Here is an 18,298-nt window from a genome sequence, read left to right on the forward strand (position 1 = left end):
TTCTGTGAGAGCATATTCAGAATTCATTAAAATACAATTTTTTTGGGGGATGGTGGTGGTGATGTTGAAGTGCTTTAATGAGATAGCCAGTGCTTTGTTCTTCATTTAAATTAACATATTTTTTATGTTCTCTCTATTCATATGAGAGTTTCTGGTTTTTAAACCAATGATAGGGGTGGATGTTTGTTACTTCCGTACATATAAACGGTTTCCAGCCTTTTCCAATCTTTCCAGCTTCTTACAATGAGGAACATTCACCAGTACTATGAAGTCGTGCATGCAAGTAGTTTGGAATCATGCATACAAGGAGTCTGGAAGACTTGCTGGTGTTGGGAGGCATTGAAGGCAAACTTTGCAAGCACTGTAATGATTAAAGAGCACAAAGGAAGAAAACACAGAAATTTCTGTCACCCTAAGCAGTTATCTAGATTTGATGTGTAAATTGGAATGTCCTTAGCATTGTTAGAAATACCATGTCATTTTTGTATTTCTGCTGGTTGGTGCATTGATGCTTTGTATTTTAAGGCATTATTTATTCCTTTTTAGGTCTTTTGAAAACCATATATTGCACCATGAAGTTCATTAATATTAACAAAGGCATTCATAGTTATCATTCCTTGTTACTAAGAGACCAGGATTGTTGGAATGGATGTTGCCCTTTGGAGTAATGCTTTCAATCATTTTATCTATGTAGTGGTTAGTAGAATTTCAAAAGCTGTGCCCCAAAATATTTAACCTATTTAAAGTAAGTCAAGAATGTTAAGGAGAGCAGTTTAATATGAAATTTTGCTATGCAGAGCATGTCTAGGGTTAGTTAGTAACTGGAAGAGCAAACACTAAAAGAAGAAAATTAAGGAAATATTAGAATTAATTGCTAGACAAACTATTAATGTTTTCATCCAATAAAGAAGAGGAAAAATGTCATTACAGTTCAGTTTATTGTTACAAGACTTTGCTTCCATTTTTCCTTTATGTTTTGTTTCTTCTGAGTGTCTTTTAAATGCATATTTTTAAATTTATTATTTATCTGGAAACATTAGATCATGGCTTAGGTAGCACACAATGTATTTTTTACATAATAATGCGTACTAAAGTCACCTACTTTTTTGATGCAGACATTTGATAAACTTAAGCTCAAAAGATGTTTTAATTTGACCTGTCTTTAGAGTATTATCATAGAATAACATCATGGTTTGGGCTGGAAGGGACCTTAAAGCCCACCCAGTTCCCAGCCCTGCCCCGGGCAGGGACCCCCCCCAGCCCAGGCTGCTCCCAGCCCCATCCAGCCTGGCCTGGAACACTGCCAGGGATGGGGCACCCACAGCTGCTCTGGGCAGCCTGCGGGGAGAGGTTCTTCCTGATACCTGACCTGCATCTGCCCTCTCTGCGCTCAAAGCCACCGCTGTGCCCTGTCACACGTGCCCCTGTAAGAAGCCCCCCGCCAGCTTTCCTGCCGGCCCCTTCAGGCGCTGGGAGCTGCTCTAAGGCCCCCCCGGAGCCTGCTCTTCTCCAGGCTGAACAGCCCCAGCTCTCCCAGCCCGGCTTCCCAGGAGAGGGGCTCCAGCCCCTGCCCATCTCCGTGGCCCCCGCTGGGCTCGCTCCCACAGCTCCGTGCCCCCCTTATGCCGGGTCCCAGAGCTGGAGGCAGCGCTGCGGGGGGGTCTCAGCAGAGCGGGGCAGAGGGGCAGAGCCCCCTCCCTCGCCCTGCCGGCCCTGCTGGGGGGCAGCCCAGGCACGGCCGGGGCTCTGGCTGCGAGTGCCCATGGCTGGGTCACGCTGAGCTTCTCGCCCACCGACACCCCCAGGTCCTTCTCCGCAGGGCCGCTCTCAGCCCAGTGCATCTGTGAGCAAGCTCCTGCATCTGTGCTTGGCACTGCCCCGACCGTGTGCGGGAGCTTGCACTTGGCCTTTTTGAACTTCATGAGATTCAATGGGCCCACCTTTCAAGCCTGTCAAGGTCCTTTTGGATATGGTATCCCTTCCCTCCAGCATGCTGATTGCACAAAATGGCTTGGTGTCGTCAGCAAACTTGTTGAGTGTGCACTCAATCCCAGTTTTTGTTGAGTTTCATAAGGTTCCCCAATCCATTCCTTCAGCCTGTCTGGGTCCCCCTGGATATGAGCTGTTGCCTCAAGTGGATTCACTTGTCCCCCAGTTTGATGTCTTTGCAAATTTTATGAGAAAGTGATCAATTATCTGGAGCAGGAAATAGATAAAGGTGTTAAACAGGACAGGTCTGAGGATGAAATCCTGCACTACTTCACTTGTTGTGGTCATCAATGTAGAGTAGGGCTCATTAACCGCTATCGTCTGCACATCCCACTGTTTTCTTGCCCATCTAGTTGTGGCCCCATCTAGACCATAATGTCCTAATTTGGGTTAAGGAGTACTTGTGGGAGACTGTATCAAAATCCATGCTTACTTAGAGGTTAATGAGACGGAACTCTTCTCTTGCCTGTAGACGCAGTAATTTTATCATAGAAGGATTTCTGCATGTGCCCAGAAATGTCTTCCTACATGGTTCATACAGAGGGCTCACTGCATTATTTACCAGGGGACTAGCAGAAGTGTGCCCATTTTGTAGGTCTTTTTCTAGTGTCCTCCCGGTCTTTTTTGAAGATGGGTGTGATGGTGGTCCTTCCTCAGTTGTTAGAGACTTCCCCCAAGATGCATGTGCTTTCAAAGGTGATAGTGTGACTTTGTCCTTGCATAGGCTGGGTCTGTCCTCCTGTCAAATTGCAGTGACGGCCTGATTTGGCTAGAAATGGTGATAGGTACATGATGGGTATAAGAGTTTGCCGTATGTCAACTGTATGCAATCATAATGGGAAATGCGTCATTGCGATATAGCTGTATTAGTATCAAAAGTTAAGTCAGGATGTTGTTTTGGATGCTAACAAATTAAAAGAAGGAAGCCTAAAATGGTCTTTATGCTTGTACCTGTTAATCGTAACAGATTTTTTAAGAAAACCTATGTAAATTGTATGGTTCTAGAGTGGTACAGAACATTGGTAGAACTTCCGTAAATTAAAAAATGAAATTGGAAGCAGAAATATCTAGTTAAGGAAAAATAAATGTTTTTATTTAATACTAAACATTTGCAATATTTTTAGGTATGTTTGTCTTTTGTAACTGCCTGCAATGTTTTATATGATGTGTAAGCTGCTAAATAAAACTAGTTGTAAATAATTTGTTCTTAGATGTGGGATATTGTCTTGAGTTTACACTGACATGTGCTTGCAAGTTTGTAGGATCAGAGGAAAACTCAGGTTGGAGGGAACTTTAGGAGGCCCCTGGTCTGAAGAGCAGAACCCATTTCCAGGGTCAAGACTGTCACCTCAGCCCTTATCCAGTCTGGTTTTGGAAATCCCCAAGGACTGAGACTGCATATTGTCTTGGGGCAATCTGTTCCACTTGAAATAAATCCACTAAGAAAGAAATAGAACCAAACCACTGAAACTCAAAATGAGTGCTGAGAGATCTTAATGTAGACTGTGGAAAACCCCCTAGTTTCTCAGTGTCTCATTCCAGGGGTCCATGTTGTTAGTTTTGTATACTCCTACATCTTTTCTAAGGGAAATGCATACCACAGACTGCTAAGTTTGTAGACACCAGACTTAACTTTTCTTTCTTCTGTTTGTTCAAGTGACAGATGGAAGATCTTATCTGTAGACTGTTTTTTTGGATTAGTTAATGCTGTTAATTTTGAAAGGGGGAAAAAAAGAGGAATTGTGAGAGTGGTTTAGAAAATTGTTTTTTGTAAGTGCCTTTATTTTTTGGATGCTATTGAAGTCCAGCTGTGTGAAAGATACCTTATTGTAAAGCAGGGTGGTATTTTTGTTGGTTGTGTGTTTGTGGTTTTTTTGTGTTCTGTTTTTGTTTTTTAAATAAAATTTGGCTTTAAAGGCATTCAGTCAAGAAAAGAAGTGTCTTACAAAAATAGAGGCTACAAAGAGCTGTAGCATATCCAAGCTTGACCGATGAAGTCATTTGACGTGACTGTTGACAGATGTCTGACAAAGCATTGTAATGCTTCCTGTTGTTTGACCATGGGATTGGAAATTAGCATTCTAGGTGTTTTAAATGAAGTTGTGAGCTTTGAAATTAAAAGTCTGAAATTAGAACTAAGTACTGTGGAAAAAGATTTAGGAGTAAGGTATATCTTCCATTTAAAATGGGGTTTTTTTGGATCATCTTCAGAAATTCAGCCCTGTTTAATTCAGTGTAATTCATCTAGAACCACAGCTAAAAAGATGAAATGCAATGTTTTAGCAATAGAAGAGTGGTTTCACAATTTCTACAAGGCAAAACTAATGGTTTCCTAAGAAATTTTACTTTGTACTTTGATACCAGAAAGGACTGAATGTTGAAGTGCTTACAAATGGGTAATTTGATCATGATCAATAGAAGTTTCTTTAAATACTTTTCTAAAACTCACTTGCTTATGTTTAATTTTAGATCTTCAAAATGTTTGAATTTATTGGGATTTTTGAGTTCCGTTTTAAAATCTGTAATGTGCAAAATATCTTTGTTATTTTGTGTATTTCATTATTAGTTTGTGCCTTGTGTGTTTTGTAGGCCCCTATTCTTCTCTGAAATGGTATGTTTCATGTGTATTAAGGATAGATACATCAAACAGTTCTGCTTATAGAAAGATACTCTTCTGTTTCTGATCCCAGAATGCTAAAGCAACAGACTCTTTTCCACTGCTAACAGGAACTTCCATGGCAAATGTAATACCATTTTTGTTAGAATTGCTCCCATTTTCAGCTGTGTCCTGTGTTGCAGAAATACAGTGCCAATACTAGAAGATGCTAAGTGTAAAACTTTAATGATAGCTTTTAAAATATAAAAGCTTTTAAATTTTTGTTATTATTTTATTATTATATAAACTAATACTATTATTATGGAAAATATTATTTTAATAAAATAAAAACCTTGAGGTTGGACTCACAGCATGTGTCTGAATAGTGCAATTTCAAGTGTGTTTTTTTCCCCTGAGGACACATGTCGAGAAGAGCCGGGGATCAGCCATGTAACCTATGCACTGGGTCTAGTGCCTTCCCAGTGGTCAGCCACACCGTGGTTGGTCCTCATGCAGCCAGCTCAGAGCATTTAGGTCGGTGGCTTGGGAACACTTTATACACCCACATCCTCAGTGGCACATCCCCAGTTAGCATCTCTTCCAGGTAAACATTGTTGCAAGGGATATTAAGCTAAAGAAGAGGGTTACCTGTCCTCACCCTCACCCCTAGGCAGACTTTGTAAAAGACATCAGGCTATAGGCTTGGTTTAAGTCCAGGAGGATTTTGATGAGAAGAAAAAAAGCTGAGTTTCTCAGGAACAGTGTTTTCACGGGAGTCTTCTAAGGAACCAAGTTGTGCTTGATCTTTATTCTTTCCATCACAAGGTAACATCCTTCTTCATTATGTGGGTGTGTTCCTTGCATAACCACAGTTCTTGAAAGTACACTGATAAGATGGATGACTTTTCCTTTATAAATGTACTTTTGGTCTGTTAGGCTTAATACTGGAAGTTCTGTTGGATCTTGGAAAAGGAAATTTCATTTGGCTTCTTTTTGTGAGTCCAATGATTTATTTTTTGTTTTTCTTTTCTCCTTTCCCCGCCAGTTTGCATCTGTACTGTGGCTATGACAGGGGAATAAATACAACTTTGTGAAGTGGGGTGGCTTAACCCCATAAGCATCAGTATGGAACAGTAGCTGAACTGCGCCTAATAAAGGGCATGTCATTTTAGTTTGAATGCAGTTCTACCTCAGTGTGGGTGTTCTGCTCTTGGAATGCTGTAGCTCAGGGGACAGTGCCGTATTGCAAAATAAACCTTGGGTAAATAGCTGGTTTTTTTTCTCAAAAAATCAAATACTTGATTGTAGGGAACCAGAGGAATTAAACAACATGGTACTATTACAGGCATATCATTTATATGTAATAGGACTGATCAGCATCATCTTGTTTCTTACTTGATTTTATTCATAAGTCAAGGGTTTTTATTGGTGGCATCTTGTAAAGTCAGTAGTCTCTGGTCCTTTAAAATATCAACATACCACACAAGAGATGAATACAAAATGAGGCATCTTAACTTCCACCATAAGATGTTACTCAGCCAGTGTTTTCCATACGCTGTAAATCCTGCATCTGAGAACAAAGCTTTCTAAAGGAAATTAAATACCGTAATGCATTCTCCAAAGTACACTGTTAAGTCAAGATGCTTTAAATTCACTTTTTCTTTAGTTTGAAGAGAAGATATTCCTGCCAGGAAGTGAGTGTGTTGAAAAGACCTCCCCTTTTCATGGTTGGGCAGGCCCTGCATGGCCATCTGTCCATTCCCCACGCCCCCAGTAGAATTTTAGGATTGTAGGGCTAGGTACTGGTAAAAGCCTACAGCAGATATTGCAAAGAGATCTTTCAGTATTTTTAGAAGTTTATTTAAGTGACAGAATTTTGTTTTAGTTATTAATGCTGGAGGACTAAAAGCAGAACCTCTGTTACTGGGGTATAATGAGATACTGTATGCATATTTACAGAAAGTAAAAGCATCTGAAAGAAATGCATGTACAGGTGAAGCAAGGAGGGGTGAAATAGAAAACTGATTCATTTGTCATGTTCTCATTCAGTAATTTTTTTATTGGAAAAAAATTCACTCAGTTGAAACCGCCATCTATTGTGTGTTAGTGCAGCAGAGTTAACGGGTGCTCGGTTTAAAGTTTGCTATAAAGGATGGTAATTGTTCATAGCTTCTGTTGACTTTGTTCCATTTTGCAAGATAAACTTTATTCTTTGAGAAAATTAACTTTTTTGCTCACTTAGGAATGAAAGAACACTGATTCTGACCTTATACAGTCTTCCAACCTTCTGTGATGTTCTTAGACGTTCTAGCTAAAACTTGAGACACTCATGTCTGTAAATTTTGTATTTTATATTCATGTCTCTGGGTGAATAAATGTAGGGGGAAACAATTAATAATCTTCACATTTTAGTTTTGGTGTCATTGCAGAGTGGGCAGTATTTTCTGTAGATCTTGATACTGTAATAGCTTGAAGATTATCTCAGACAGTCTAACTATATGTAGTTATAATCTTGCTTAAGCCTTTGAGTGGCACCTTTGTCCTTAATTTGGTAGCAATTTGTCTGCTGTCAGGTGACCATTGTCTTTACATTTCTTGGTTAGCACATTCCAAGGCAGTGATTCTGTAATTTTGTGGGACCACTCAGAATACATGCAGAACTACTGTGTATCATTATGCTCAAATTCCAGATTTCAGGTAATCGAATAATGTGAAGTTTTTGCAGATCAATTACTACCTGCTTATCATACCATGATGAAAGTTTTAGAATTGTTGCTCTAGTGTGTCCAGTCTTCTGTTTTCATCACTGAGTGTTCTAGCCATGTTTGTTTTTTCTTTTTCTTGAAATTAAGAATCTTTCATTTATAACATTTTTAAATCACTGTGGTGTATGTTCTTATTCAGTATCTCTTGACACTGGCAGGTTAAAACTTATTTATATTGTTCAAACTTAATTTATGTATTCGTTAAGGCTTTTAATCACTGTGTAACATCCTTCTACTTCTTATGTAGCTATTTCTTATTTTCCTTGCCTTTTTAATGTATTTTATAGCAACTGTCTTAAAATGCATTGACTAAATGCTGCTTGAATATATGGTTTAATTCTTTTAATTGCACAGGAAATATATGTGTGTAAAATAGCAGAATTTCCATACTTATGGCACAGTTCTTGTCCTTGTAACATATGGAGCTTTGTATTTTTATTTTAACAAATTAAGTATGCCAGTGGGCCAAACCACAGATTTTGCTTTCTCAGCTGTTCACAAGGATATTATGCAAAGCAGTTTCTGTCCTGAATTTGTGCCACAACTTAATTTGTTGCAGGGTTAAAAAAAAATAATCATAATTGCACTTAGAGAAATAATTTTCAAGGAGAGGAAAAGCAGTCAATCACAGAAGTCAAAAAACACGTTTACCCTCTAATCCATCAATGCTTGTGTAGATTGTGCCTTTCAGTGCATTTCTAGTGTTTAATGTAACTTAATAAAGTTTTCACTACAAGACTGGAAAGCACTCACAAATCTGGTGTTTTAAGGATTAAAAAAGCTCTGTATTTTAACAGCTTTTTTTTGTATGAGTCAACTGTACCGAAACACTGTTGCTACCCTTTAGAAACCTTCACAGAGTTGTATGGCTGGTATGAGACTCGACCAAGAGACTTCCACAACTTGAATTAGTTTATATGCACTTGCTTGTTAGATTTAATATAGAGTAAACCTATGTTTCTAGCCCTTATAAGAATGGCATTTCTGTGTCATGCTTCTGATTCTTCTGCTTCTTCAAGTGTGATTTCATTTCTGGTTTGATTGGTGGTAGGTGTGGAGAGTTAGTTTTAAGAGAAGTTTGGAAGAAATTTTGCTTTCCTTACAAAATATTACTGTTTTTTTTCCAAACACACATTTTTTTCTCTCTCATATATAATTTTATTATAGGGTCTTCTTTCAAAAGATTTCAGAAGGATTTGAAAGGTGGTTCTTTTTTGTGGTTTTTTTCCAGTTGTTGGCTAATAAACGTCTTATAAAATGTTGTAGCTACTGCAATGGCTATTACAAAAGAAGACCCAGACACATAACGAATTCCTCTCTGCAGAGCAGGACTGCTGTTGCACTGTAGAAAGCTGTGACAAGAGCAGTGCACTGGGTATTTATTTGCCTCTTGCATGGCTGCTTAGCCTTAGCAGCAGTGTGTTGTAAAAACAGCATAGTCAATTTGGTCTTGCAGAGTTTCAAGAATCTGCAGAAAGGGATTACATAAAGGTTGCATAAATATTCTGTATAGTTGCTGTTATAGTAAAGAACTTTAAAAATTGCAAGTTGTAGGGACTGTGTTAACTCATTTGAAGTTCATTTTCCTGGAAAACAAAATCAATAATCATTTAAGATGAAAGTTTAAAACAACAACAAACCACAAAAAAGTATTAGGTTGTTTTTTTTTTTAATAAAAAGTCTTTATTCTTTGCTCAACCACTTGAATTTGTGTAGCAAGCAGACAGAGTAGCCCTGTTTTTGCTTGTGAAACAATTATTTTAATAGGGATGTGACAAAAATAGATCCTGCTTTTTGCCAATCCACTGTTATCCAGGGTAGAAACCTCTTAGAGTGGGTATAGAGTTACCGGAGGGTAGCTGGAGATTCCTGTCTTCAGTAGGTCGTTTCATGGGGGGTTACCGCAGGTGTGCTTCTGTGGTGGAGGCCTTGGAGCATTCTGAGGTTGCAGAGGTGACTTAAAGGCATTGTGCCTTTGCGTACTTCTGATGGAGGAGGACTGGTGAGGTAATAATGAATGTTTAAGAGTCACCTGTGAATCTTGATCCTATTTATGAGACTAGCAGTCTCATTTTGGGGTGATCAGTCAAATAGCTTTCTAGTAAGTATTTATTTTCAGAATGCATTTAAATAGAACTGCACTGAAACCTTTACCAGAATGGCTGTAATGACTTAAGACCAGAATTGGCTGCAGGAAACTAATGTTGTTTAAGGAGTTCCTAAGTGTTTTGTTTTCTTCTTACTCCCAGATTTAGTAAACCTGCTCCAGATTATGTACAACAACATGCTTACAGAAATACTTAAATATATTATTTGAACTACTAAAGTTTGGTTTTATTTCCTTTGCGGAGCAGAATGGTGGCGAGCAGCGGACACACACTCTCGTCCTGGGGCAGCTTTTTTCCCACCACTCTTGGGAATTCCACCACTGTTTGCACCTCCTGCACAGAATCATGATTCTGCTTCATTCCACTCCAGAGCTACAGGAAAAAATATTCGGAGTAGTACAGAAAAAGGTAATGGCTAAAGTTGTAAAGGGAATAATCAGACTGAACTTCAGCACATGCAGAAAGGTGTGGAATTTGAGCTTTACCTCTCATTGTTCTTCCCGTTCCCGAACAGTTCTATAAAAATTGATTTTTATCAAGCCAGGCATGAGACACGCAAGTATGGGCTTTCAATTACTAAGTATTCCTACTAATTTTCTTAGTATATCTACTTTTTCCTTAGATAGTTTGTCTGGGACTGAGTAGTAGGGAAAAGTTTCCTTTTAAAGCTTGTGGTTTGATTTAGGAGGCCTTGTACTTCTACAGTGAACACTCCATAGTGAATCCTGTGTGTATGGGAAGCATCGGGTAGTAGCTCGTTGTGGGGTCATGGCAGGGATGGCTGCGGCCACAGGATCCCAATGAAAGTAGCCCAGTGACATTAGAACACTTTCTTGCATTGCAGGACATTATTTTAGGTAGTAGCATTGCATGCCTTTTGAAGATGGGAGGCGCATTTGTTTTACGTTTTTGTTCAATAACCTCAGTGCTGCTGATGGCTTCCTCGGGGGGGGGGCGGCGGGGGGGGCACTGGGAGGGAGGTGCTGCTCTCTCCCCTGGTGTTGGTGCCAGGACTTGAGGGCATGACTTAGAGCTGCTTCAGGGGAAGTTCGTGTTGGCTATGAGGAGAATGTTGTTCACTGAGAGGGTGAGCTCGCTCACCAGGGAAGCGGTCATGGCCACAAGCCTGTCTGTGTTCAAGGAGCATTTGGATGATGCTTTTAGATCTATGGTTTCCTGACTGAGTTGTCTGTCCTGTGTGGCGTCAGGACCTGACTCGGGATCCTGGTGGATCCCTTCCAGCTCGGGATATTCTGGTCTGTGATTCCATGACGTACTAACCAAACTGTTTTCTTACACTTTTGGTAGGTTTTAGGACCTGGTGTGTGTTTCAGAATCAATGTGGTGATAGTCCTGGCTTTGCAGAGTAGTGAGTTTGTGTGATTAGGGGTATTTTCTTAGAAAACAAGTCATCTTGACAGATAAGTAAGCAAGCTTGAATGTGGATGTTACTTCAAATTGCAAAACTCATAAAATACTTTGGGCTTAGTGTGGTTTTCTTTGGAGCTGATTAATACTTTTAAAATTGTAAGCAAATTATTCTGTGAGGTACTTACTTGAATATGTATTTTTGTCTTCTTTCTTTAAAATCATCTTTTTTTGCCCCTGACTAAACTCAAGGATAGTTTGGACTTAAAAATAGATGATTTCAGGTTTATTTTTTGTTTTTTATTTCGCTCTTTACAGCATTGAATATGTTTGTCCTTTGAATCATGGGTGCTCTGGATGTTCTAATTAAAACAATTCCATGAGCAAATCAAACTGACTCTTGGATGCAAATTTTAGTATATGTTGGGAGTAACCTGTGAGTAGTCTAGTGTCTTGTTATGTATTTATTCAAGCTAGGTTAGTGTGACTGGAAAATCTTAAAGTATCTGCTAATTCAGAATTTTTAAGTGACACTTTGTAAATCTGTCATCTTAAGGTATAAATGGATCACTGAATGGGAACAGTACCACTGCAGTATCTGGTATCAGCACATCTGTACTATCCACTAGCGTTGCAACATCAGCAGGACAAGTGAAAGCTATAACCTCAGGAGCAGGAGGCCGTAAATACAGCCAGGAGCAAAACAAAGTTCAGCTTTTGGACACCAGAGCTGACAAAATCAAAGATAAGGTAAATATACAGAAAAAACCTTTTAAGATTCAGACAAAAAAATTGACATTTTCTGATGGTGCACAGCAGCATTCTTAAGTGTTCTCTCCCAGTAGAAAATGTTTTGGGTTTTTCATATTTATTAGAGCAAGATCTGTACACTTGTTGTCTCTGTTGTTGGTTTTTTTGTATTGGGGTGTCTTTTTTAAAAAAATATTTTTTGTTTGTTTTTTGACATGTTTATGAGTCAAAAGCTACATTTAGCAGTAATTCCACTAGATAATATCTGTATGCAATAACATATTTTTACTTAATTTATATAATTATGAAAATGAATATATTATTCTAACACTACTATTTGATACTACTATGTTAAAGTATAAATATTTTCATAATAATAACAGTAAGTAACCTATTATATCTGTTTAATTATGTTTTCTTGTAACTTAAAATATAAAAAATGTAAGAAACAAAATGACATTTTTAGACATTTATAAGAAGATGCTTTTCAGGGAGTAATTTCCTGTTTATCAGAAAAATGAAATATTATTAACAGCAGTGATTCAGCCAAAAATTTAAGACGGCCATCTAATGTAAAAAAACATGAGTAGTCTCAGTGAGTTAGCAAACCTCCTTATATATTGACCCAGGCAGGCCTTAAGAACTTTGCTAATCTTGGAATCAAAACTATTCAGTCAAAGCACAGGAAGTGGGATACTGGGAAATGGATTACTGTCAGAACTGAAGATGAGGGAGTAATTTCTTTCTTGTTATGTATTTTTTATTTTTGTTTTGTGAGTGAATTGGGCCTATTGCTTTCTTTCTCTTTCTGTTATCGCATTACATTCAGGTCCCAAATCCGAGTGTTCTTAGGGGAGAGATTGGCATTTTTCAGAGGACAGTTGGTGTTTGCATGTATCTGCATCAAAATAGCTGTTAGCACTAAAATGGTTAACTTCTATTTGTGTAGTGATACGTTTAATATATTGACATTAGGGAAAGTATTAACATACTAAAAAACATTTCCCCTCAAAACGTTCTTCATGTGTTCAACAATTGACAGCTTCTGATGAAGGTATTAAGGTAGATACAGGTGTTTGGAAAATCTTAAGACTTCTTTTTTTCAGGGTTAAATACAAGAAATGGCTCTTCCCTTTCTAAAATTCTGCTTTTATCTTGGATATCTATGTGCAAAACATAAGCTTTGTTTCTGTGGTGCAGAGGTAAAGCTTTTTCCAGGTAATGCCTCTGTGTTTCTGACTATTACTGCAGTTACACAGAATACCAGAGAAATTACTACTTTTAATATGTCCCAAAAATACCTTCCCAAAAGTTTGTATTGTAAATAAATGAACAGACTCTTTTCTGTTCACTTTTTGGCTCTTTGTCTTTTCAGAAGAGCTGAGCTGGTTAAGCTAGCTACTTGTTAATATGAGTATCACTGAAAAATTCACCTTTCTGCTTTATTTTCAAATTTCATTCAGGATGTTTGTGAGCATTGTTATTTTCTCCTTTGTATTACCATTTGTCTTTAAGTATACATTCTGTATCCTTGATACATTTTCCTTTTATGTGGGTGCTGATTTCACACTTCACTTTGAATTTGCTAAATACTGTTTGTTGTAAAACTGTGTGCTCAATAAATTAGTGTACCTCCTTTCTTGAATTTGTTTAATTTTGTATCTTAACATTTGAATTGTCTAATGCAGATAAATTTCAGGATGTCAACAGTTGTGCTTCTTAAGTTTTTCTAGTAATTTTTCTACTACTGAAGTGGAGTTTATTGTTCCTGGTCTTACTTGATACACTGACCTTTAATCTTTACTCTTAACTTCTTTTCCTCCAAAACTTTTTGAGGTAATTGGTATTTGTCAATGTAATGATTTGGACAAGCTTTTCCGGTAAAATACACAGAATACTCTAAATGGGAAGTCCAACATGAGGAAAAGATCAACGAGATCTGATTCAACAAAAAAATAAAAATCAGTATTTTAATTTCAGTATGTTAGAATGAAGTCTCAACTGGAATTGAAGGCAGAGGAATAAGCAGGGCCAGTAGGTAGGTGGAGTATTTTGTACTGGGCTTTGTACAAGTGATGTTACATTTTTAAATTTCAAAGTGTAACAACACTTGTGTCTTTTTCTAAAAAAGCACAGTTTATTTTAAAACATTTTAGTTCTGAATGTTCCTTTCTTTAGGGTGTTAGGTTTTTTTTTTAGTATTCATCTGCTGACTTCTTCAATCTTCAGTTGTAAATTTCTTTCGAGGTTGGTATTTAAAATAATACTTAGTTTTAATGAAAAGGCAAAGCTTATAGCAAGGTGTTTTTGCAGCAGAAAATCCAAAGAGTTACTTGCTGTGCAGTGTTTTTTTCCTGGCTGAATTCTAGTTCCATTGTCCTAACATCTTAGGGAATCCTACAGGACAGTCTGATAGTAAGTTGTATTTTGTAAGTTCTTTTGCCTGTAGTGTGTGAAAAACAACTTCTGAGTTGACAGAAGCATCTTATCTTCAAAGCTGTAGTTATTAGAAGTTCTCATCCAGTTCCTTTTGTTTAGGGTGTCTTATTTGATCATTCAGAGGGCTCTACGTACCAGACAGTGATGAACTGGAATCTGTGTGAAACACGAGCTTAAAGTTGTGCCGTATCCTCACTCTTCACTGTCTATTTGCAGCATATCATGTTATATCTGTTGTGCATAATGATGCTGTATTGAAGACAGATGTCATCATGATGATCTGAGATACTGTCCATTACTTCTTGCATATAAAAATTTGGTGACCGCATTACCTTTTACCTTTGCTGTGTTGCTCGCTGTGTTGGTAACTTCAGCATGCTTTAGTTGTCTTCTTTTAAGCCTGCCCTGTTTGTGGCCAAGATAAAACTGAATAAGCCAGATACACTTTATAAATAGTCTGAATATGCTGCTTCAGCCTCACAAAAAAAATATAAAGCTGCCTCTGCGTTAATTGGTGAATATTGTTATAGTGAACAGAATTCTAGGATGAGGAAGGTCGGCAGGATTTTAGGTTGGTAAAGTGTCTTGTTTTCAGCTGGGACAGAATTAATTTTCCTCTTAGTTGCTGGTGCAGTGCCGTGGTTTGGATTTGACGTGAGAACAGTGTTGGTAACACACTGATGTTTTAGTTGTTCCTAAGTCATGCTTACTCTGCCAAGGACTTTGTTTCCCATGCTCTGCCAGTGAGGAGGGGCAGTAGAAGCCGGGAGGGAGCAGAGCCAGGACAGCTGACCCCGGCTAGCCCAAGAGCTATTCCATATCATGGAGCATCATGCTCGGTAAAGTGGGGGGAACTGGGAACTGGCCAGGGCCTGCCAATCGCTGCTGGGGGACTGACTGGTCACGGGCCAGTGGGTGGTAAGCAATTGTATTGTGCATCACCTAGGGCTTTTCTCTTCCTTCCCTTTGGATTTTATTCTTCTCTCCTTCTCCTTCCTTTTCATTATTGTTGTTGTTATTATTGTTTTGGGTTTTTTTCTCCTATGTTATTTTAATTATTAAACTGTCCTTATCTCAACCCTTGAGTTTTACATCCTTTTCCAATTCTCCTCCCCATCCCTCAGGGGGTACTTAGTTTCTGGCTGGGGTTAAGCCACAAACATAAAGCAACAGTCTCCTGGGACAGAAGGCATAATGGGTGAACTTGAGTCTCATTTGGCTTAGAGAAAGCCCTCTACCATTAAGGGCACCTGGTGAGGTAGGAATCCCCTCCCAAGATCTTGTATCAGGAGCTTCTACTTACCTGGATTCCAGAATTAGCATCAGGACACTTGGTTATGAACTGTAGTCACATCCTTTACTTTTAATATCTCTTCTTGGCAATTACCATGGTATTTCCTTTATAAAACTCAATAGTTTGAAATCATGACTGAAATGTTTCTAAACTACCACTTTAGTCACCTTTTCATGATACTATACCATTGTGTCATTAAGGTCAGGCTACTTTTCTTGGTTCTCGTGTTCGGTCTAGATTATTGATTTCTGAACAATGGACATTTTCAACTAGCATAACCATCCAGCAGATTTGCTAAAGTTAGTGAACCAAAATAAAATATGTAATTTATTATAATTGAACCCACTCTTGCATCAACTTCTGTGACTATATCGTGGCCTAGTTGAAGTGAAATTTGCTCTTTAATATAACTTCATAATTTATTTAATAGCCTGTATTTCTTGAAGAGTCTTTTATTGTCTTTTTCTAAATACTATATTGTTTTATAAATATCTGCCTGGTCTTACATATATCTTTGGAAGTCTAATGCTCTCTCTTTTTTTTTTTTTTTTCTTTCTTTCTAGTATATTTCAAATGAAGTAAACCAGTACTTTTTGGTTTGTACTTTTCCTTCTCTTTCTTGGCTATTTTCTTTTGTGTCAGCAAGCTTTTAGAATTTCTTGCAAGTTGTTTTTTTGTTGTTCTAAATGTTTTTACAGAGAGGTTTTTCTTTACAGTTATGTTTTTGTCCTTCTGGCTTACATAATTTGAATTATTTCTTCTTTATGCATTTTACTGGCGGCCCCTGCCTTCCTCCTGCCCCCGCTGCTTTACCTTTTATGCTGGATTTGATAAAAACTTCTCCATCAAGATTAATCCTTTTATAGCCACTAAATGCACGAGTTTAAATTTCCCCTATCGTTACATTTTCTCTAAGCTACTAATTTCTCATCCGTTCTTGTGGAATCCTGCTAATTCAACTGCTTTTATTGGTTTTATCCATGTCAAAAGATTCTGTTTATTTGTGAAGTTAAAACTGCCTGGGAAGTGTTTGCATTTCACGGTGTAGTTAAGTGCCTGATGTGTTCTGAAGCATTTGATTGCTTACAAGTCATCCTAAATTTCATGTCAAAATTAGCTGTCCCTTTTCTTACTCGAGGTAATTCTTTGTGAGTCAGATTTAGTGTTGGATGTTGCTTGGCACTTGCCACCTCCTTTTTCATGAGAACGTGCCTGATTACTTTCTTGGTATGGTAGTTTTCTTGTGTTCTTGTCTGCAGTATGAAAAGATAGATTTGTAAGATACAGCAGCTAACACATTTTGTAAAGGTAGATGGACAGCAAAAGTTTTACAGTGTTCATGAGTGGAGGTAATTACTGTCAGTTAAGTAAGCACATGACATACGCTTTTTTTTTTTCAGACTGCTACATGCATCTCTTGGGAAGCTGATGCTATGAATATGTATTTCATCAGCATTGTGAATAAAGTGGATATTTCTGACTTAAGTATTATTGCAGTGTTTTAGGTGTTTCCCTTTGCACGTACAGAGAAAAATGGAGAACCATGAAGGGGAAAACCCAGAACAGGATTCTAGAGGTGTGATTCCAGGAGGCATTGTTACTTTTACTGCTTGAGATCATGGCCTTGTCCTTTGATCTTGACCTTCATGAAGAAATTCTGCATCTGTGCCAAATAGTAGACAGGAAGATACTTAAATATATGATGTAAAGGGTACCAGCAATGAAACATACAGGATATACCATAGACTGGCACAGTTATTAGATCAATTTTTTTTTAAGTCTCTGCATTCATTCAGATTGTTGTCCCTGCTGTGAAGTATTAACTGACACCTTTCTGAATTGAGCAGTGAAAAAATAAATCCAAATAAATACACTTAACGTTCTTAAGATTTCCCAACAGTGAAGCAATGCATGTGACAGTATGCAGAAGGTGTGATGATAGAAAGTATACTGTGTTCATCACAGGAATCAATAAAGAGAACATAGTTTTTAAAATAGAGATACCAGCCAATTGACAAACAGATGAAACTTAATCTACCTACTGCTTACGTGTTTCATAGCTATTTTACAAAGTAAATGGAATCCCATTGCTGTGGGCAGCTCAGTCCTGTGCAGCAGCTCGCTCGCTGTCCCCACAGTGGTTTGAGGACAGAATTGAAGGGTAAAAGCGTGAAAACTCTCGACTTGAGAGAAAGGCAGTTTAATGGAGAAGGCAAAAGTTGCACGCACACAGGCAAAGCAAAGGAAGGAAGTCACTCACTGCTTCCCACCGGCAGGCAGGAGTGCAGCCACTTCCGGGAAAGGGGGCTGGAGAAGACAAATGACTTAACTCTGAACGTCCCCCTTCCTCCTCCTTTCGGCTGCTGAGCGTGATGTCATGTGGTCTGGAATATCCCTTGGGTCAGCCGGGGTCAGCTGTCCCGGCTGTGCCCCCCCCAACCCCTCGGGCCCCCCGCCGGCTGGCTGGCAGGGCAGGGCGAGGGGCAGAACGGCTGTGACACTGCGCAAGTGCTGCTCAGCGGTAACTCACACACCCCTCTGCCATCAGCGCTGCTTTGGCCACAGGTTCGAGACCCAGCACCACAGCAGCTACTATGAGGAAAAATTAAACTCTATCCCAGCCCAAACCAGTACACCCGCTTAGAAGAAAGTTTGTCATGTTCTCCCACTAATTTAAGTGAATTTCTTCTTCATAAGACAAGGATCTTTGACATAAAATTGCTCGCGCTTCTTAGCTTCTTGTTTCATGATACACCTACCATAAAAAAACAGACAACTTTTTGGGAAAGGTTTGCTAAGAAAACTTTTTTTTTTAAAGCAGTTTTTCTCTGTTGATTCTGTCAGCATTTTTATTTAGGATTGCTGCCGCTTTGCCCTCCAGTCACCTACATTTGCTGTCTACCTCTCTTCCTTTGGTCTAATTCTAACCTTAGAGTTCCCTCAGGCACTCCACGTGCCCTGTTTAGATGCCACAGAACACTTTGCTGCT

The 18,298-nt window shown here is 38.6% G+C and overlaps 1 protein-coding gene across 16 annotated transcripts in view; it reads left to right on the top strand.

The window, feature by feature from the left end:
* The window catches only part of BAZ2B (bromodomain adjacent to zinc finger domain 2B), a 161,112-nt gene that overhangs the window by 78,259 nt on the left and 64,555 nt on the right, over positions 1–18,298 (top strand). For all 16 annotated transcript variants that reach the window (XM_040602594.1, XM_040602593.1, XM_040602596.1 and 13 more), the window contains 2 exons: positions 9,705–9,866; positions 11,383–11,576. In XM_040602594.1, coding sequence (XP_040458528.1) covers positions 9,705–9,866; positions 11,383–11,576 — 356 coding nt within the window. The remainder of the gene's footprint in view (positions 1–9,704; positions 9,867–11,382; positions 11,577–18,298) is intronic.

This window comes from Falco naumanni, chromosome 8 (assembly GCF_017639655.2).
Source record: "Falco naumanni isolate bFalNau1 chromosome 8, bFalNau1.pat, whole genome shotgun sequence".
NCBI lineage: Eukaryota > Metazoa > Chordata > Aves > Falconiformes > Falconidae > Falco > Falco naumanni.